This window comes from Heteronotia binoei, chromosome 12 (assembly GCF_032191835.1).
Source record: "Heteronotia binoei isolate CCM8104 ecotype False Entrance Well chromosome 12, APGP_CSIRO_Hbin_v1, whole genome shotgun sequence".
Lineage (NCBI taxonomy): Eukaryota > Metazoa > Chordata > Lepidosauria > Squamata > Gekkonidae > Heteronotia > Heteronotia binoei.
In genome coordinates, this window is record NC_083234.1 from 52,682,971 (window position 1) to 52,705,164 (window position 22,194).

The window sequence follows — 22,194 nt, forward strand, 5'->3', positions numbered from 1 at the left end:
TGAAAAAGACAGCTTTATTCCATACTCTTCAATGCACCCAATCAGAAGGTGGCCCTAACTAAATTTGCTGCCTTCACCTAGGAAGATTTGTTCACATGATGAAACAGAAAAAACAAAAGAGGGGTTTCATGATGTGTGTGGAACTCAGGACATCCCTTCTAGGTCTTAAGCTCTGACATGACACAGATGGGTAGCAAAATATACCACAGTTAAAGAGTGCTTCTGTGATATCTTAACCCTCCTCCTTTCTTTCCCCTCTCTTGGCTTATGGTCAGTACTGAAACGATTATTGTATCTTCTTCAGACTAATTCAACCAGAATCATTTAAAAGTCTAGCAGATGTTGCTGTCAATTTAAAGTATATGTGCATGTGCCAGAATATGAAATGTAACTAAATTTTTTACCATTTCCTACCTTTTAGACACTCAGTATGTAAATAATTTTTGCACCATATTATTACCAGCAAAGGTGTGTGTGTGTGTGTGTGTGTGTTTTTTTTGGGGGGGGGGTCCTGAAAAACTTCTTCATTGCACTATGTTTGGGGGGGTGGGTGTTTGCTGCCATTATTACTCTGCTTCTGTATCCTTTTTTTGTCCCTGCTGTGATTGTTTCCTGAGCTCATAAGAAACTATGTGATAAATGCATGATGTCATGATATCATGTCAGTAATGACAGCCAATTTAATGTGTCGTTATTTTGCATCATTTTGAAGCAATTCAGAGTTAGAGACAGGGCTTTGAACGGATGATGGGTAGGGAGCAGTGCTGCAACCGCTTGTGCACCAGTTCAGACTCTTTCTCTTGCCAATTACAAAAACAGGGTAGAGCAAGAATCTTTGTGAGATACACACATACAGATATGTCCTTTGCTCAGTCTTAATGGGATTATGGCTGTGCATCTCCTAGATCAGAAGGTGCAGGTCATATGTGGCATTCCAAAAGCTCAGCTTCTGGGACGTATCCTTGGCTGCTCCTGCATTCTGCTTCATCATCATGAATTAGGGTTTTGTGGGAGCACTGATGGCTTAACATTTATCTAAAGTAAGATCCATGTCCTTTTTATTACCCTAAACAGGGAATTTTGACATCTGCCAATTAAGATAATTTCTGGTATAATTTTCTGTTGAGTTTACCAAGCCTCTGAGCAAGGCGATGAATAATCAACAATGAGCTTTTATGATTCAAATGGATTAATTTTCCACTATTGCTAGGGAAGCTGGTATTTACAGTCACAAAGGACTGTGAGGGAAAGTGGTGAATTAAGAAAGATGTTAAGTGTTTCAGGCCAGTAGCAGCTTGATCCCTTTTTTTCATTCTTCCTCTATTTCTGCTAACAGAAGACTGCATTGCCAGAGCCTTGTGCTGATAATGAAGGCCGCACCCCTCATTGTGAATGGTTGCTAACAGGTTCCTTTCTCTGTGCAGTTTGGGAGGTGCAGTTTGCACACTGTATTAGAAGGCAAAAGATTACTATACAGTTTACTACATATTTCTATACAGTTTGCAGTATACAATTTAAATTATCTATTGAGATAATATTGGAAGGAGGGGCAGAATAAGAGAAGTAACTTCATCAGAGGGTACATCAGAGGGAAGTTGTGCTGTGGAGGTGTGACAGCTTCACTATCTTCACAACTGCTGCAAGGAAGACAGTGTTGTGTCTTAGCCACTCCAAATCATGCTGTGTTTCTCTAGCCCACTGCATAAAGTTCTGGCTTTCACATTAAGGAGTTTGTATCTTGGTCTCAAAAACCCACTGAGGGATTGCACTTGGCATGTGCAGCCTTTTCCTAGTTGTGATTGTGGGGGAAGAAAAGAAAGGCGGGTGGGGGAGGGAGAGAGAATTCCATCTGTTTTTCAAATAGCAAATGGTGAAATCTATTTTTATTCACTTTTACAGTTGCTTTCTTCCATTGAGGTTCAGAAACGTTCCTATGCTCTATTCAGGGTCTCCAAATCTGTCTTGATTGGTCCAGATTCAGCAGTCAGTTTTTAGTTATGCTTCACTATGAACAAACTTACATCAGCAAATTTTAGGTAAAAAGAAACGGAAACTGGCATGTAATCTCTATGGCATTATGGGCCCTGGATGTTTTGCAGTGAAGATGTAATCTGAGATGAACTAATCACACTTCTGCTAGTAATTTCTTCAGGATCTGGCTGCTTGTCTTTTGTCTATTTGAATTAATACCCTTTTGTTAACTTACAATTGCTGATGAAGGTCAGCCCTTCCAGGAGGAGTTTACAACGCTCTGAAAGGTGCTCTTGCTGTTATGTGTCTTCCAGGGTGAAGGTTTATTGACTGTGAGAGAGGCATTCAGAAGAGGGCAGTCTTGCCTTTTTGCTGTCCAAGAGTAGTTGTGCAGTCAAGAGGATGCACGCTTTCCATCTTGGAGATCACAGCGGGGCATCCATCCAGAAGTGCTCCATCATGTGTGTGTTGACATTCTTTTTTTCTCCCTTTTCAGTTAACTGCCTGCGTCCATGGGTCTGCAGCTATGCTTTACCCAATGTTCTGGCAACATGTTTACATCCCTGTTCTGCCTCCGCACCTCTTGGACTACTGCTGGTAAGTCTGGGTGTCCTTTTCTTTTTTTAAAAAAGCTGCACCACTTCAAGTCTGGATTTTAAAGAATTGCAGCTATTCAGATATGTTGAAAATGTACATGCTGGTGTCTGAATAGTAAGTGACTCTGAGAGATTTTGCATGGTCTTTAACGCTACATGTCTTGTAAATTACTCTAGCATATTTTAAGGAGTATTTTCACAAAGCAATCATATGCAGTAACTGTTTTACTTCTCTCTCTCTCTCACCAAATTAGTTGAGGAGATCAGCATAAGGGATATGCTTTACATTGAATTTCTACCCTCAAATTGGAAGGATGCTTTGCTTTGCTGTTTTCCACCTGCCTCTGTTGTGACTTTCATTATGACTCACAGCACAGTGCTGCAGTAAATACAATTCAGAGGGTTTTGCAGCTGGCAGCTCTTTTTTTGTTTGTTGTTTTTGCTTTGCTTGATCTTAACTTATAGCATCCCTTTGCCGAAATGTCAGTTCACTCAAATTTTGAGCACCCTGCAGTGCTTCCCTTTCCACTTGTTGGGATGACCCTTGCATGAGGCACCAGTTTTCATTTGGTCATCTGTAATGTAGAAGCTGAGGCCTTAGTCTCTGCTGACAAGATTCTTCGGCTTTACAAGGAGTGTGTGTGTGTGTGTGAGGGGAGTGTTTAGCTTAAAAAGTAGCTGTACTGGTTGCATTAATGTGACTTGGGACAGGGCAAGTGCTGCTCTGTTTTGCCATTAGAAATTTGCTACTTTGATCTAGTATTAGCTTTGGTAGGAAACAGTATTACACCTTCCTTTTCCCCACAGGTAAGTAACAGCTCATATTGAATGAGTACGGGGTAACTTTGATCAGGAAAATAGTGCCTCTGGGACTATTGGCTGGTGCCTAGGGGGTGAACAACATGCCTTCTTGGCAGGATGGATGTACATATGCCTACAATGATGTTCTTTGAATAATAAAGTTGCCTGTCATGCAGGAAGTGAGATTGAAGGTTGACTTTCTAGCTGACTTTCATTGAAAGAGCACCATACATTTGTGCCAGTAGCTGGAAATCCAGGTTCATGCTTCAGGTGAAGAACCCACCGTCATCACTGCAGTGATGGCTATCATCTCTTGAGGCTGAATTTTTGATATTACAGAGCAGTTACTACAAAAATAAAAGATTTATCATGGCACCCTAGAAGCTAACAAATGTGTTATGGCAGAATTTGTTACAGATGAGAGCTTGATTCAACAGCTGTACTTTGACTTCACTGCTTACAGTGTTTTCTGTATCATCATCTACATCATTCGAATATACACTTCATGCCTCTGATGAAGTAGACTCTAGTCCACAAAAACTTGTGCTGCAATAAGTACATTGATCTTTTAGGTGCCAGGAGACCACCTCTCTCTTTTCTCACATGGTTTCAAAGGCAATCATTCCATGCATACAAAGTCAGAGCATTACCAGGAAACATTCCATGAATAGACACATCTCCCTTCGCATAGCAACCTGCATTTACTGTGTTGCCACCTTCTTTGCATCCTTGGTGTATCTAAGCAGGGTTATGTTATAGGGCTGTTCCTTTTCTAAAATGTAGCAAGGGTTAACAGATCTCTAAAGAAACAGTTCCTTGTGCAGGTATATTAATTGGAGGGGGTGGATGGGTTCTGGGTTCCTCTAAATAATTCCCTCTTTTCTTCTTCTTGAAAGCAGCCACTGCAGAGTCCCCACTCCAAATCTGGCCACAGTGCTCTGCTGCAATCGTTGCCATTGTGGTGCGTTTGGGGATGAACGTGCCAGGTGCTTGTGGGAAGTTGCTTGTTGGCACTTGCCGCTTCAGGGCTCTAAGAGAAAATGACTTGCAGCAAAATGTAATTATACTGGGAGAAGTAGCTATTTTTCCCCCTTGATTACAGTATCCCGTTGGCAAAAATATTGGTTAGTTACATACATTTACTCAGCAGAGAATAAATAATGGTTTCTCGCTCCCCTCCCCTTGCCTGCATTATTCAACATACAAAGCTCCCAGCTTTGGCAGCCACTAAAATTTACCAATATACACCTGCCACATTTTAAAGAATAGCTTTTGAACTGCGGTCCCCCCACCTTTCCACTGGCAACATCCCTACAATTTGCCAGCTAGTCCCATGCTGCTCCCATTTCTCTCCATCTTAGTTTGTTTTGTGCTGGTCCTTGTTAATTTTGCTCTAAGGAACTAAACACTGGTGTGCATGTATTTATGCAAATGCAGAGATAGGGGGGTCTTTGCAAAGGAAGAGGTATTTAAGGTCCTGCAGATTGCCTGGTTTACCTAGAGGCTAGCATCGTTTGAATCTCTGCCCGACCCTCAGTGCCTCAGGAGAGAATCTCTCTTGCCTGTGGGTAGGTGGGTGGTTTTAAAACTGGAGAGACCCAACTTCAAATCCTTACTCACCTATGAAGCTTACTTGGTGTCTTTGAGCCTTTTGTGGTCTCTCTCAGCTTTACTTGCCCCACAAGGATTTGTTAGGGTAGAAAAAGGAGGGAGGTGTATGGCGTCTTGAGATCCTTAAAAGATGAGTGGAATAAACTTGTGATATAAATCGTTCAACAATTCATGTTATGGAACACCACACAATGACAGAATTACATGACTCATCTCTTGATTGGGCTGAGTTCAAATATTTATCTGGGTGGTGGTGCCAGTCTACATGTGTAGGAGGAGAGCCATTCTCCTCTTTCCTCTGCCAAGCAGGCAGCCTCACATATGACATGGGTGCTCATCATACTGTATTACAGGGGTGGCCAATGGTAGCTCTCCAGATGTTTTTTTGCCTACAACTCCCATCAGCCTCAGCCATTAGCCATGCTGGCTGGGGCTGATGGGAGTTGTAGGCAAAAAACATCTGGAGAGCTACCGTTGACCACCCCTACTGTATTAGAAGCTTCTTCAAGCTTTGGAAAGGTGGAGAGTTAACACTTGAAACCCACATGGCCCCTCAGTCCTTCCCAGCTAAAACCCAAGGGTGGTGGGGAGAGAGAGATTTTGCAGACTGGGGATTTGTGTGTCATGCCCACATCACATGAGGCATACATATTTTCACTGCTACACTGATGAGATGGTGTTCTCTGGTGGTCCTGGTAGTGGGTCAGTTCTTACTACTGAGAATGTAGCTCCTCCTCTTCCAGGATAGGGCCAGCTTAAACTTGATCCTGGAGGGGAGGGGCTTATCCCTTTGTTTCTCAGTCTTACTGGCCCTGCCCTTGAAGCAGGATGTGTCAGCTTGTAAGTCGGGTGCCATCAAGGTAGTTCACAGTTGGCAGGATCATTATTGAGATGGAAACATGAGCATTCTGTTTTTCCTGGACTTGGGATAAGTCATCATTTATGGTAGTAGTCAGCCAAAATTTTGAGGTCCCTAGTCAGTATTTCCTCAATCCTTTCAATTTATTTATGCCTTACTGCAATTGCCAAGTCATCAGCATAAGCAAACTTCCTGGATATTGTCTTGGGAACATCAGAAGAATGGAGCAAGGACTGAGCCCTGAGGTAGACCTTTATTCACTTTCTTCTGCTTGCTGATTGACTGAACCATAATTACCTGGAAAATATAACAACGTTCTCCAAAAATTATGTGGTACAACTTGTGGTGCATCTGCTACAACACTTAGATGCTCAGCTTTGGGGTTTGTGTATGGTACTGTGGAATATGATGCTTCAGTGTGGCTCAGCAGCCCCCATGTCCACAAACTTGATGTCCAACTCAGAACAACAAGAACCACCAGTGGATGTATTAAACCCACTCCAACCTATTGACTACCCACATTGTGCATATTGCTTCTCTGCATCTCTGAAGACAAGATGCTCTTCCTCATAAATTTAGAAAGATCATTGAAAACAGAGTTGCCGATCCACAAAGACGTGGCTGGTGCAGTCCTATCCAGACTAAGATCCCGACACCCAACAATAAGATCTGCACAGATCCTGCAGTCACAACATTTCATTCTAGGAAATGAATGGTTGTAAACATGGATGCAGTCAGTTCCATCTGATATCCATAATCTGATAAACACCGAGAGCCTGCAGAATTTGACTTGCTTCTTAAAGTATGGAAGACAACCAATAGAATATGAACAGGCTTTGGCAGCTGTGCAGACCTGTCGTTTAAGTAGGGCAAAATACCAAGACCAGGCCTCAGATTCAATGGGAGCTCACAGGAGCACAGCTCCTGAACCTTTCTGAGAGTTCTACCACCTCCTGAGAGTTCCACCTCCTTGTTCATTGAGTAGTATGTGCAGTTGCATAACAATCCCTGGATGAGCTCCACACCTATTTTTCTACAAAATAACCCCTGACCAAGACCTTAATGTGATTGTGGTGCAGATTGTCAAACTATGTTCCATCTGTCACATGAATGTGAGCATCATTCTTTCCAGAGAGATGTGGCAGAGCTCTTTGAACTCTCCCCATCTGTGATCAAGCGAATTGAAAATTTAGATCTTATTATTAATTATTATTATAATATTTGATGAATCACCCTATCCCTGCTAGTGCCAGGCTCTGGGCGATATACAACATTATATCTATATCTATCTATAATCAATTACATTAAAAAGATTACAAACTCTGATGGCATCTTTAAAGAATTGCCCAACCTGTCTGCATCCCTGTTGTATCGACTTTGTTATGTATTTTATAGTATTATATTATTCCTGCATATATCTCTGCCATATGATAAATAAAATAAATAAATCACATACGGCATTGTCTGGAGGAGTGGCACTCTTGCTTCTTTGTGATGTGAAACAGTTTAACACCTGTAAGGCGTATCTGAGTCAGGCCTGGAACACTGGACTTTGTATAGTGAATTACTAACCCTCATCCTTGAAAAGGGCATGGTTGGCTATTTCCTACAGTAGAAACTTACATGCATTTTAGGGAACTGGGTGCACAGCCATGGGTTTTCGGATGGATTATGGTACAGCCCTCAGTGCAGTTGTGGCAAAGCCACTTTTAAAAACAGGACAAGCAGCTTTTCTTCAAGACCTGCTGCAGGAACTGTAGCAATGAATGGCAGCTTGTGTTCTGCACATTGTTCCTGACTATGTTGTTAAGACCATATTCAGGCACCCCTTTTGTCTAACATGCATTTAGTTGCCTCGTGCTGATGTTTATGTCCTCTAAGCAGACAGGGTTATGGGTGGTTATCTGATTTCTTTACCAAGTACTGCTTTTTAAGACCATTTTTAAAATTTAATCCCTAGGATGGAAAAATCAGAGGGATCTGTGTTTCATCTCATTATTTTAAAGCAAGAAGACCCAACTCCCATTGAAATAGAAATTTCTGCCCGCAAGGATATTCTGCCATCTAAGCAAGTGTTACACCTTGAAGAAACTTCAGTGGTTTCCATCATTATCTACAAATGCCCCCAAACTGGCATCTGACTGATGAATTTATTATCTATGTATGTTTTTTAAAGAGAGAAAGGTGCAGGCGGAAGAGGAAGAAAACATTTGTTCAAGTTTCTCTCAAGTAAAGGGCCAGCAGGGCTAACTAGCATTCTTAGTAAAGGGCCTGGAGGCTGAAACATGTAAATTTCAAGGTGGCTTGTTCCTCTGTGGATGATTTAAATGTTAAGTACATCCCCATGTAGAGAAGACACGGAATGGAATCTTAAAAACTATTATCTCCTGGCAAAATGAAGCCACCATTTTACTCACTGTGCAGGAAGGGCCGGTTCCCAATCATTTGCACGGCCAGCGGGTTCCCTTTCTCTGAATAATAGGCTGTGTGTCTGTAATTAACACACGGAGGGAGACTGCCACTGCCAGCTTTTTCCTTCAGGTGTTCTCCTAGCAGTTGTCAGGATAGCAGTGTGTTCTGTGCAGGGGCTTTTGACTCTGGATTTGAAAGATTAAGTCTGCGCTAACTTCCTCCAACAAAAGGCTAAGCACAGGGCCCCCACATTTGGGAATGCAGATGGGCCCAAAGGGAGCGTGCCGTCAAGAGCCCCACAAGGGGCTTCTGGCTTGGAGAGGCTTTGCAGAGTCTGCGACACAGCAGGGTTGGGGGGAAATGAATTAGCTGAACAGGCATGCTGGAGTAGGGATAGGAGAACCCTATAATTATCAGGAAGAATCTAATTGCACTTTTACAAACACAACAACTGATTATCATAACCTGATGTGAACTTTAATTAGAGCAGTAATCACACACTATAGTTGTCTGAATAAATCAATTTAGCACTAATTTGTGTGCCATAAATATGTTGTTTCAAAAATAGGTTTATCTATAGTTGAAGCGGTGTGAACTTTGAAGAGGTGCTTATGGCCACAAAACCTGCGCTGTGTGTGCCACTTTCTCTCTGCCCTCATCTCCTGCCTCATCTCCTGCTCCTGGGTCCTGGGGGGTGGGGCTGGTGGGACGGGGCGCATTGCCTGAGACTAGATCTTTATTGTTTTGACTTTGCCTCTTATTTGGGCTTCAGTTTTTAACCTTTAATTTCTGTTTGGTTGTTTTCTTTGCAGCTGTGACTTTAAAAAGAAAAGATGAAAAACAAAAGCAGATGGTAGCAAAAAATCTAAGTGATTAAGAATTTTTCACCTAGTTCTTTCACCTTAAAACTACAGATGGCACCTGATGGTTGGTGGTTCCCTTGCTATCGTATGTATTAATTTGGGAAATTTGGTAGCTAAAAGAGGCCAGTTCATTATCTTCCAAGGCCTCAGAACTCCCAGTGCCTTACATTTTTTATAGATTTCCCCTTCTGTCTGTTTCTTGACTTGTCCAGGGTTCTTGCAATGTTGTAAACTGGTCAGGAGAGTACAAATAATTAAAGATCCTTAGTGTCAAAATGGAAAGCGATTTATTTAGGTGCAGTCTGGGAGACACTCTTGGTGATCCATGTGCTTGCCCCCATGAAACTACTTTGGAGTGCCATTTAGCACATGCAGACAAGAATGGAGAGTAAATCATCCTTCACCTTGCCACCTTACTGTTAGGATACCTGTCACCATACAATCCTCAGGAAAACTTGGGCAGGGGTAGATTGGCCATTTAACTTACAGGGAGATTTCCTGGTGGGCTGCTACCCTAAAGGGCTGCTGGTGGCTAGAAGTGAGTATATCCAAGCTCTGCAAGAGCCTTAGGGACAGCTTGGTTCAAGCCCTTCATCAGCAGTTCCCCAGTTGTCTTTTCCCACACTGCAGCCAGTTTCCAGGAAGAAGCAGTGGTTGAACTGATATTCACTGTTTGCACCACTGAGCTGAGTAATCCTTCAGCACTGGTTTATAGCACCACAGAGTCACTTAACTTGGCTTGCTCCATGGCCACTTTCACTTCCTAGTGCTCCTGGTTTTGGGTGAGAGAAGGGGAGAGAGCCTGTTTTGGTCTTTTCCTATCGCAAACTTTAGCAAATCACGTTAGCAGAGGTTTCTTACTGTCGAGTATGGGTAATTTTGCTGAGGACTTTTGGGAGATGAAGAATCAGTCTGTAGGACACCAGTTGATGTTCTGCTGATGCTTTTTCCTGTAAGAAGAATGAAGTTGCACTTGTCCTTTTTAGATTACTTAAAGAAAGACATTAGTTGAAAGGCTCTTTTCTCATGTCTTTAACAGCAGTACTTTCTGTCAATTGCAGTTTGACTTACTTCCTGAAGAAAATTTTGAACTGCACAACACAGGGGTGATTGGTGAATTTTGGAGTGTAGTTGGAGTAGGAGCAAGATAGTTTGGTGTTTAAGCTCACTGCTCCAGTGTCACCTGTTTTTTTTGCTTCTGAGCATGCATATGCTTTTTGGACCTTACTCCTTCCAGTGAATAATTCACAGCTTCCCCTCTACTCATTATCTGCTGAATCTGAACACTGCACTGCTCTGAGTACTGCTGTGGTTTGCATTCTCACTCAGGGTTTGCCAGGTCTGACTGAGGAAATATCTGGGGTGGAGCCAGGAGACTTTGGAAGTGGAGCCAGAAGCAAGGTTGTGACAAGCACAATTGAACTCTAATGGGGGTTCTGGCCATCACATTTAAAGGGACTACACTCCTTTTAAATGCCTTCCCTTCATTGGAAATAATGGAGGATGGGGGCACCTTCTTTGGGGGCTCATAGAATTGGACCCTTTAGTTCACTCTTTTTGAAACTTGGGGAGATGTTTGAGGAGAGGCACCAGATGCTATGCTGAAAATCTGGTGCCTCTACCTCAAGAGACAGCCCCCCTCAAGGTCCCAAATACCCATAGATAGATAGATTCTCCATTATACCCTATGGAGATCAGTCTCCATAGGGTATAATGGAGTACCCATTCAACCCCTTATCCACCCAGGCCAAAGAGCAAGGAATAACCATATTTCAATGGTATCTTTCCTGAGATTGTTTAAAGATAACTTTCAGAAGCTGAACTGATTCCATCAAGGAAAAAGCCAGGAAGAACCTAAATATGAGGGCCAGGATATTTAGTGGGTTAAAGGAGCACAAGTACAAAAGGCAAAGTTTCTTGAATTAAAAAAAAAATGTTTTCTATTGATCTTCATTCTTCATCTATTGACTGGACGTTTTGTGTAGAACTTTATGCTGGGAAACCCCCTCCTTGAAATTTTCCTTAATGTCACCAGCTAGTTTTCCAGTTAGTAACTGCCCAGCTTAAGGTGGAAGATTGTATTTGTTAATTGTAGATACTTAATTGTATTTAGTGGCCAGAGAAAAATAACTGTAAAAATGTGACTGTAATGAACAAGGCAGTGCATGTTCTTTAGGACTTTATCATCATTTTTTTTGTTACCACATGAATGCCCCCTATTTTTCATAGTCTCTGTCACATCTCCATTCACAAAGTCATCCTATACTGTGGATGAGAGTGCTGATGAGCAATTCTCCTTTACTCATCATTTTGCCTTCACATATAATATATGAAATAGTATTATGCCAAGTCAGACCATCAAACTCCATGTTGCCCCTCTGGCCAGCAACAGCTCTCTAGCTGTCTTAGGCAAAGATTTCTCTTCCCAGCGCTTGCTTCCTGAGGTTCTTCTAAGTAGATATGCTGGGAATGAAACTGGGGACCTTCAGCTAAGTGAGACATGTCCTCTCGCCTACTTATGAGACGCTATGTCTGTGTACAGCTATTAATGCCAGATGCTGGGGACATTTTGAGCATAGCCATGTCTGGAGCTGATCCAGTAAGGCAATTCTGATGGTATTGCATTCTGTGAAAAAGCATAATTATGGATGGATGTCATTATAGCAGTCCACTCTCACTTGCCCTAGCATCCATTTGGGCAGCTATAGATCTCTATATCTGTCTGTAACCCTACTTAAAGCCATTTTTACCAGCAGCCATCCAAACTTCCTGTGTCAATGAATATTTCTGTTGGTTAATTATGTGTTGTGTGAGAAGTATTTCCTTTTATCCTGTCTGGCAGGATGGGGAGGAAGGAGAGCAGCATTTAAATACTTCTGCTGCTGTTTCCAGCCAGTTGCCTTCTGTTAGGGTGGATGCTGTATCTCTCTATAAGAAACTGCAGAGTGATCCATCTCAGTATTGTGTGGTTAATCTATTGAAGTGTCTTTCTAGGAGCTTATAGAATTCATTTGAACATTGCAGAAATGCAGGTGACTTGGGGATCCCTGTGGAACAAGATCTGTGAGGTATAGAAGGTTCCTGGATGCCTCTGCAAGACCTCCTTTTGTGTAAATGATATTCCACTCTTAAACAGATGCTAAGTTGTTACACACACGCATACACATATGACTTGTATTCTAGTTGGCTGCTTTTAGTTAGAAGTGTTTTGCACCTTCTCTTTACAAACAGATTACTCTGTAATTCCCCCCTCCCTGTATTTAAAATCAGGCCCGTAGGATCTGCACTTCATACATCTGAAGAATTAAGCCCTGGCTGAAGAAACCTTAAACTGAAATTAAATTTATTTCAGCATAAGCTATCTTCAGCCAGAGTTTACTTCAGATTTATAAAATGCCTTTTATGATGCTACCTGTTGTTCAGGGGAGAGAGGGCTATAAATCTAATATGTAAATAAATAATAATAAATACCTTATGTCCATGTGATTTTGCTATCCCTTGGGGATTTTGTAAAAAAAAAATGTGAATCTGCCCTTGGCTGCTTTCGGGTGTAGGGGTTGCATGTTGACTGCCTACCCCAAATACCAGACTATTCAGACATACTTAGACATGGCTTAATTTCTCATGCCTTCTTACAACTAAATGTGTACATTCCATGGAAAACTCTCACACATCAGATGCTGGGAAGTTCTGTCTGTGGTTTTTGCTTTCTTATGATTCATATATATTGGAGCCATTAGTGGACTTTTGTGAATGTATGTGTGACTGTGCAGAAAATCCCAAGTTTCAAAACCCTTAAGTTACTGTATTGGAGAAGTAAATTGTTGCAGTTTAGTTCCTCATCTTCCCCAAGCCTCTAAGCATGTTTTGCAACATCTTTGATGTCTTTGATTGAGGTCTGACGTTACAATTAAATATTTTGTGGTCTTATTGCATCCCTTGATTTACTGAGGAAAACTGACAGGTCAACACAAAGCAGCTAATTAAGTTTTACAGATCAGATTTCTTTCTGTTTCTTGTGACAGGCTGTTCTTGTGGACACCCTAGCAAATGCCCAGTTTTTCTGGAGTACTGATCTTTTCCTGCTCTTTTTCATTATGCTTGCTGAGGTTCACGAGATGAGACATTTGCAGTCTTAAGACTTCCTGCCGGGATTTAGACATTGACATTGAAGCTGTCGTGCGGCTGAACCTACTTAATTGGAAACACATTTTACTCTACGTCAGAAGCTGGAAGAGGTTTGGCTGCCCATCTAGCCACTTACACAGGGAAGCCCAGAATTTTATGTGGCTAAACAAACGATGTAGTTTTAGTTTAAAACTATTAGATGTGGCTTTTCCCCCTGGAAGGTGGTGTATTTTGAGAGAGATATTGTTCTGATGAGTATAACACTGGGGGAAAGGCAAACGAAACTGTCCAGTGGTGCAAAAAAGAGTGGAGTGTTCAATAGTGGATTGAGGGTCCTTTGCTTTCTTTAATGTGCTCGTGGTAACTCAGCATGCCCTGCAGGGCATTGCTAAGGAACTGAGGGATGAAAACCTTGGAGGCAGTATCTTTCCAACATGTAGGACTTCTTAATCTTTGGTAATAAATTTAAAAAAAAATTGTGCCAGAAGATGACTACTGAAGGGCCTTGCTAATAGAGCAAGTTCCAAAGGAAGCTAGCAAACAGGCCTTGTTGATTAAGCAGTCTGTGGTGAGAGCCTTTTTTGGTAGGAGAGACTCCTTATCCATGCCGTCTGTCCTTCCAGTTATTTTTTTTGTCAAAATGTGAATAGTGCCAGAGCCACTGCTGCAAGGTTGTGGTATGGGGAGTGGTCTCAAAAGCACTTGATTCCCATTACTTTGCATGGGATACCTTATTCTGAATCCTGCACTTAAAAGCTTGCTTGTATAAGCCTGGAGAAGAGAAAAGGGGTAACCATGCTGCCTAGTTGAGTCAACTTGAGCAGCTTTAAAGAAAAGCTTGGATTTTTGTAAGCCAGTTCAGTGAAACACTGCATTTGGATTTTGCCTACCTCCTGGATGATGTGCACAGTGACTTATTACTTCAGTATTCTGTGTTTTCACTGTCAGTCTCCACAGTTTCCAGGGGAAATGGTCTTTAATAGCATGTGCTAGGAGTGCAGCTGGTTCCTGACACTTCAGCTGTATCTGATCTGGTCCATGATATTCTTCAGATGGATCTCCCAATGACTTCTGTATTACCACTCTCAAAGAGGCGTGGAACAAACCCAACTTTACTCCGCCAGCCCCTAAGAAATATGAGGTCATGTATAAAGTTCAACCAGGAGATGCTAAATTTCTGCACTCTCAGCCAACAACACCTCTGTCATCGTTCATTCATCTTCCAAAATGAAACAAGCTCATTCCCTCCACCCACCTGACAGGGAGGGACGTAAAGTTGATGCAGTGGCAAAGAAAGTGTATTCCTTGACCTGTTTGTTTGCACAAATGCAAATTTCTCTCATACTTTGCTGCATAGAATCACTCACTTTTAAAGAAGCTCAGTCTGAAGCCCTTGGGTTAACACAAGAACTTTCATGCACCTGTAAACAACAAATTTCCACCATGAAGCATATGGTATCTTGTTTCTCAAGAATCTTGGATTCCACAGTAGCCCTCAGGCGCCATGCTTGGCTATGCTGCACGTCATTGCAACCAGATGTGAGGAGTAAGATCGAAGACCTCCCCTTTGATGAGGAAGGCCTTTTTCTTGCTTCCACTGATTATACTTTCAAATCAGCAGATGAAGGATGTAAGTGGGCTAAAAACCTGGGTGTTTCTCAACCTCTAACTCAATGTTTTGTCCATCCTAAGCAGTGGAAGTCTCCATATTACGGACATCAAAGGTCACCTCCATCCTCCTCTTATGACACCTGGAAAAGATGCCAACTTCCTGTCAAACAGCTACCAGCCACAATCTAAACCATCCATCTCCAAAAAGTCTTCATAGCTGTCCAAGTCTTCTTTTTGATGGTAAGGCAGGCCGCATAAAAGCCACTCAACCTAATAACACCAATATAGGAACCAGGTTGCTCCTTTTTGCCAACTCCTAGGAGCTCATCACCACCGATGGTGGTTCCTCTCACCATTACCAAAACGGAATATTCTATAGAATTCAAAACCAAACAAATGTCCCTGTCTTTGTTTCCACACCACCATCACCTGCTCTACTAACCAAGATCCAAGAACTCCTGATGAAAGGTGCCATCAAACCTGCTCCCCAAAGCCAGCAGGATCAGGGGCTTTATTTACAGTATTTTGTAGTCTCTAAGGTAGATAGAGACCAAAGACCAATCCTGGACTTGCAGAACCTGAACAAGTTCATAAAAACATCCAGGTTTCACATGGTCACACTTCAAGCCTTCATGCCTCTATTTCCCAAAATGCCTGGATACATCTGTTGACCTCAAAGATGCCTACTTCCATATCACAATGAGGCCTCAACATCATCACTTCCTCCATTTTGCCATTGGACAACATCACTACCAATATCGGGTTCTCCCATTCAAGATCTCAGCAGTGCCTTATGTGCTCATGAAATGTATGGTGGTCATGCATCAATCACCGAAAGTCCTGTCTGATACCCGTCCATTTGCTGAGGCTCCTCCCTTGGGAAGGAAGGGGGAGGAATAGCTTGCTCTGCCAGGCTCTCTCAATCGCACAGCAGAGCTACTGAGCCATGCCTCTCTTCCTTCTATTGGCCTGAGGCTCCTCCCTCTCCTGGTCCCCTGGGAAAGGAAGGAAAGAGCCAGAGCCTCCTTTGCCCCGTTCCCTGGATCCCTTAAACACCTTTAAGACCAACAAGTGTTAATGTTTTAAATCCTATTTTACTTTAAGTTTTTTTTAAAAAACTTTAATTATGTTTGTCTGCGTTCTTTTAAAGTTTATATCTCTGCTACCTGGCATTACATTTTATGACACACATGGCCCAGCCCAACAAAGTCTCATTTATGTCAGATCCGGCCCTCATAACAAATGAGCTCAACACTCCTGCTCTGGACTGTTTGAATCGTATGCTGCTCTGACCAAAGGGAAATCAGTTTCCCCCCACAGACTGTTGAAATGGATCTCACTATCCATTGCCTTGTGTTATGAACTCTCAGGTTCTATCCTCCTGTCTGTACCTAGGTGCCACTCTACAAGGGCGGTGTCTACTTTCTCTGCTTTCTGGTCTGGGATCTTCCTTGAGGACATTTGTGCAGCAGCAATGTGGTCCATTCCATCCACGTTTGTCATTCACTATGCCGTTGACATTAAACCATGTAAAGATGTGGCTTTTGGCCAGGCAGTACTGCAATCCATTTTCCATTGCTGACTTCTGCTTGGGTTCTTAGTTATCTTCCCCATTAATGGGACATTATCCATCCTTCATGATATCACAAATCTGAAAGTAAGATAGATATCTGTTATGTGCCTTGTTTTTAATACATGTTGGTTTACTTACCTTGTGTTTGTTATTCTTAACTGGGTTGCCTTTCAGTCAGCACCCACCATCCGAGGAGCATCAGCTCTCTAGTCACTCAATGTGTGGCCTGCACAGAGACCACAAAGAAGATAAAGAAGTTGCTTACTTATGATCTTTGGGTGGTCATCTGTGCAGCTACACATGCCCATCCATCCTTCCCCACTGCTGGCTTTCCATGGTTGTATATCCCACTTTAGATCTTGAAAGATGATTATTCTGATAGACATTGTGAAATGTTTGAAAGTTTTGTTTGAATTTACCATGTTAGAAAATTACACTTATGTGTTCAGTATGAATGCCCCCCCTCCAACTGCATTAGTTTGGAAGTTTTCTCTCCTCTTAGATGTGGTAAGCCTTGCTTTGTTGATCTCTGCGTATTGTAGCTTTTACACAGTACTACTGTAGTGTGTCTTATTTGGGGGCTGTACTGTACGGTTGATACAGAATACAGTTTATTATCTGCTTACTGGAGCACATAGGTTTGATCTTATCACACCTGTTTTAAAACAGCTTCACTGGTTAACTATATGTTTACAGGATCAATTCCTACTACTGTTTCCTAAAGCCCTGCATGATTTGGGCCTCAAATACTTAAAGGATCATCTCTCACTTAGCTCCTCCCAGAAGTTTTTTTCTCAGTGTTCTCCTGCTGAAGGGCATTAGGATTTGCTGCTTCCCTGTTGGGAGCATTTTTAACTGTGGCACTGTCCCTGTTTTCCAGAGCAAGTGAGGAGAGCACCTGTCTTGGCAAGCTCTGCAAAGCAATACTGTTTAGGTGGGCTAAATGTTTTCATTGACTGAGGCGGGTACTTTTCTATTTGGGGGACTGAAAATTTATGGCCTGGCTGCATACTGTTTTGTTTTTTGATCCTGTACTGTACCTATTTTGATGGGTACAGTTTTCTTACCCACTTCGAGCCTCTTTGAATTGGGGCTGGAGGAGGCAGGTATTCTTTTAAACAGCAGAATAAATAAATGGGGGAAGTATTTGCTTGAAAGAACTAAAAAAGTGCTGTCAGAGTAGAGACCACTGGGACTGAAGAAACAAAAGAATCTGGCTGTATATGAGGCAACTTCATATATTCATATGCTGTTAAGCCTGAAAAAAAATGTCTTGAGTTTGTAGGTGCTGGCATAAGATTTATAGGAGGGCAGGTGACCAAGCACCTGTTGGGGCTCCATCTTTGGTGATTGACTTGCTAGTGCCATTTTCCCCAGCTATTTTTTCTACCTTTTCTGAGCCTTGAAGGAGCATGAACCTATTCTATTTCCTGTGCTATTGTTTGAGGCCAGGTATTATGTACTTCAGAAAAAGGATACTTGGTTTGTCCACTATCCAAGGATTTCTTTCCCTCCAGCAATTACCCAAATGCATCTTTCAGATCTTTGTTGTGACTCTTTTATTTCTGCTCTTTCTGCTTCGTTTCAGTGCTCCAATGCCCTACCTCATAGGAATACATCTAAGCCTGATGGAGGTAAGTTCCTTCTAAACTTCCTTTATTCATGTGTAGATTGTCTCTGTTGTAAAGTGGCTTCTGCCAGGATCCACTTTGGAAGATTCTGTTGTATAGAATGTTTGACAATAGCTTCACTGAGATTTTGTATCCATCTCTTCTATATTCTCGGCAAGGGAAAGACCTCCAAGCCCCGTTTTGGATTTCATTACCAGCAGGTACCTGCAAAGATTGCCTTGTGTGCCTGAGAATGTAGTCTTGTAAAGAAGATGGTCTTGCAGTTCCATCCATAATTGTTGTTCTGTTGGCCTTTCAACTTGACTCTGCTTCAACAGCAAATATAAATGTTTAGTATCCTTGGCAGCCCTTTGTGTCTCACATATATACACACACTGCCCAATAATCTCCTTGCATAAGTTGGTGAAAGCAGTCTTGGACTTGGCATTGAGGACCTCAAGACTTGCTGACTTGTCATTCTTGGAAATGTCAGTGTTCATTCTGAGTCTGCCCTGAGAGGAGAGGTTCAGGGTTTCATGACCATCATGAAAACCATGAGGTTGTCCCAGAATATTCTGGTTTCCATACACAGGATTGATTTGACTTTACTTGGGAACAAAAAGTATGGCTCAATAATGGACTGGTCAGGATAGTTCACGAAGCTGATGGATCTGGAGGGTTTCTTGGTGTTCCGGAGATTTTTCTGGTATGCAAAATCTGGTACTTCTGTCAACCTGTGAATGTGGGGATGACCTAGCTGGTAGATATGATAACTCTGGAGCACCTTCTTTCCTCTTGGAGGACCACAGAATGATTCTTGGTTTACTTAGGAGATACTTTTACTTAGGAGCTTGGGTTGATGAAAGAGCAAGATAGATAGAGCCACAAGTGGAGGAAAACTTGCTCTGTAAGAGATGAGTCAGGTGGATCTGAGTAACTGCTTGGAGAAGGCAGTGGAATGGATGAAGCCTAATAAACTGCAACTTAGCCCAGATGAGACTGAGGTGCTGCTTAATAACAAAGAGGTTTAAAGAGTCAGTCTGTCCTAGAGGTTGGATGCCCTCCCCTTGAAGGAGTAGGTTTGTATCTAGGAAGTGCTGTTGGATTCTTGCTTAGGGTTGAAGGTTCATCTCTTTGCTGTCATGTGGCACCTTTCATCAACTTCAACAATATGCTTGCTATGGTTGTTTCTTGAAAACATGATATGACCACAGTGATGCATGCTCTTATTTTATCCAGGTTATACTATAATGCACTTCATATGGAGCTGCCTTTGAAAACAGGACAGAAACTGCAACTCACTCAAAATGTGGCAGCCAATTTATTGTCAGTGGCTCTGGGTAGCAGGATCATGTTACCTTTGTGCTGAATGAGCTGCACTGGCTGCCCATTTGTTTTCGGGCACAAGTGCTGACTTGTACCTTTATGTATGTTGGGATGAGTCCAAGGTATTTGAAGGAATGCTTCCTTGTGTACTGTCCAATTTTCCAGTTGATCCTAAGCCCTGGCCTCCATGCTCTAGCCGGAGATGGAGCCTTTTTAGTGGTGGTACATTGCCTGTGGAATACCATTCCTCTACTTTATTGTCCTTCATGCATCAGGCCAAAACATTGATCTTTATCCAGACTTTTAACTGAAAGGTTCCATCGCTTTAGCAGTTGTTTTTATAGTCTTCTTCTAGCCTCAAGGTTGTTTTATTTGTGATATTTCAGGCTGCAGAACAATTTGTGCTTGGTTTAGGCCTCTGATAGGTTCTTGCCTTTTTTTATTGCTTGTTTTAAAACCAATAATTCTCATGGTCTTGTGTTTATGATTTTATGATTATATTATTTTTATATTTTGAGCCGCGCTCAGCAGGTCTTGTAGCCATCTGCATATGGAAAGTAGTATAAGACATTCCCCTACTTTTTTCCTCTGCTATTCTTCTTCGCAAGCTCTTAATCAGCCTAGACTGAGGAAATAGACTGGTAGGCCTGGTGGTAGTGGCTTCTCAGGCTGGAAAATGAGCAACAGGATACTACCCTGGACCTGACTCAATTATGAGCTATGTAGAGTCAATGTAATTCTCATTCTCTCTCTCTTCAGCGGTATTGAGTTAAAGCCAGATAATGTCTTATTGCCCCCCCCCTTTATTGTTGTCTTGCCTTTCACTTCGTTTATTGCCCCTGCCCCCTCTTTCAGTGAAGGAAATCCAGCCGTGTTTGTGAGTCTTTACAGATGCCTGTAAATACTGCATTTCTGTCATAGCATGTAGTCTCCCCCTTATTTCAGCCAACAGTAGTTTAGCTGTGTGCTTTTCCAGCTCTGCTGTATAGGGTCTCACATCTAGGTCTAAATAACTGTGTAGTTGTAACCAATTTAGAGAGTAGAAAGCTGTAATCTTCCTTGTTAATTTGTGCGAAATAAATAAACCTGCAAGCTTGTAAAGTCAATTAAGAAAAGAAGGCATGATAAAAGCAATAACTGGAAATTGCCCAGTTAACAAAGCAGAGGTTGAGCATGAACATACATCAGGTGCCATCAGACTGTTCTCCAAACCACATTTTATTTTCCTTAGAATTCTTTTGAGTGCATGATATGCTGTCTCCTACTTTCCATGAAACCTGGAAACATGGTCAGATGCAGTGGTGAGATAATGCCAAGTGGGGCACCACTGGTCTGTCTGCTAGAGAGAGAGAGAGAGAGAGAGAGGTTCGAAACATGGGAAGTTCATGCATAGTTATATAGTTATTGTGGGTAGAGAGATAGGGCTGGATCTTGTGGATCTGTCAAATGATATCGGTGCTTTCTCCACCATCTATATCTGTTGATTTCTCTCCCCTCTTTATTTGCATCCTAGATATTCTAAGGTAGTACTGAATAATGCTGCTTTTTAAACTTTGAATTGTTTGTAGTGTTGTAATCATTTTCATTTTATGCTTAGACTTAGTATTGTTCTTGCAGTGTTTATATTTTAAGTTTGTTGATACTTTTGATTTTTTAAAAAATGTCTGAGTGTTGGTAGCCTCTTCAGAATGAAAAATACATAATAGTATCAGAAATACATAGAACTGAGTTTAGTTCCTAGAATTATTTGGGACTGCGAAAGAAGCAGTGCTTAGTTTATTAATGCAAACCGACAAAATATCTTTGAGGGTTAAGATATCAAACACTTCCGTAGGTTGTTGCATGTAATTTGCTCTGACTGGAAGGCTCTCCAGTGAGATAAAGTAATCCCTGTTTTTGGTCAAAGTGCCTGTTTCTGATTTACAAGCCTTCCAAAAGGCAGAATCTATGGACTTTGTACCACCCTTTATTCTCTAGGGCTTCTCTCATCACCTAGTCAGTCATTCTGTATAAGACTCCCATTTAAGCCATCCATAAAGCAACTTCAAAGGAGGAGGAAAGTTGGTAAGCTGCTGTGTAGGCAAGGTTGGATTCTGCTGCATGAATAATAGAATGCCCTTTTTGGCACTAATTGAATTCATATTAGGGAAGAATAAGTGTTTAGCACTGATAAATAGCCAAGAGATAAGATAAATACTCTCCTGTCAAACTGGATTGCTTGTTTGCAGTTTGTTGGCTGAAGCTTGAATCCCTTCATGTCCAAGGTTATGACAAGGTATCAGTTATTTGGGTGTGGGGAGCACAAGAGTCAAGAGATTAGTCACAATCTATTTTCATAAATTGCCTGTATTTGTATTTTGCCACCCTTTGAAAGGGGCTCAGAAAAGCATACATGGAGCTTGGGCCCCCACCCACGTTTTGCCTGGGATCACACCTGCTTAGCTTTAGACATGGCGCTCGTTTGGGTAACTTCAGACCATCTCTGGGTCTGCTTGAATGACTGGCCACTAGCTGAAAGTAAGTACAGGTGGTTCCGCATTAGTGTCCTGGAGGCACACCTTTTACCATGTTTGGGTGCTTGTGCCTCACTCCAGAAAGTGTTGAGAAATGTGGGAGAAAAATTATGCTCCATCATTTTGAGGGAGGCCATGGAAACACCCCCTGCAGTAGTCAAGAGGATTCTTTCAGTTGTTCTTAAAGATTATGATAGGGTGAGAGGAGACTGTGGGCTCTGAAAGCATATCCTATTAAAAGAACTGGGATGGAATGGGGAGACGCCCCTTGCCTTAAATCCTGAAATAGAAAGATAGAACCCAGAATTAGATGAACCAAC

At 42.0% G+C, this 22,194-nt stretch overlaps 1 protein-coding gene across 12 annotated transcripts in view; it reads left to right on the plus strand.

The window, feature by feature from the left end:
* DENND1A (DENN domain containing 1A) overlaps positions 1 to 22,194 on the plus strand; it is a 373,611-nt gene that overhangs the window by 244,381 nt on the left and 107,036 nt on the right. For all 12 annotated transcript variants that reach the window (XM_060251436.1, XM_060251437.1, XM_060251442.1 and 9 more), the window contains exons 10-11: positions 2,468 to 2,568; positions 18,014 to 18,059. In XM_060251436.1, the coding sequence (XP_060107419.1) occupies positions 2,468 to 2,568; positions 18,014 to 18,059 (147 nt within the window). The remainder of the gene's footprint in view (positions 1 to 2,467; positions 2,569 to 18,013; positions 18,060 to 22,194) is intronic.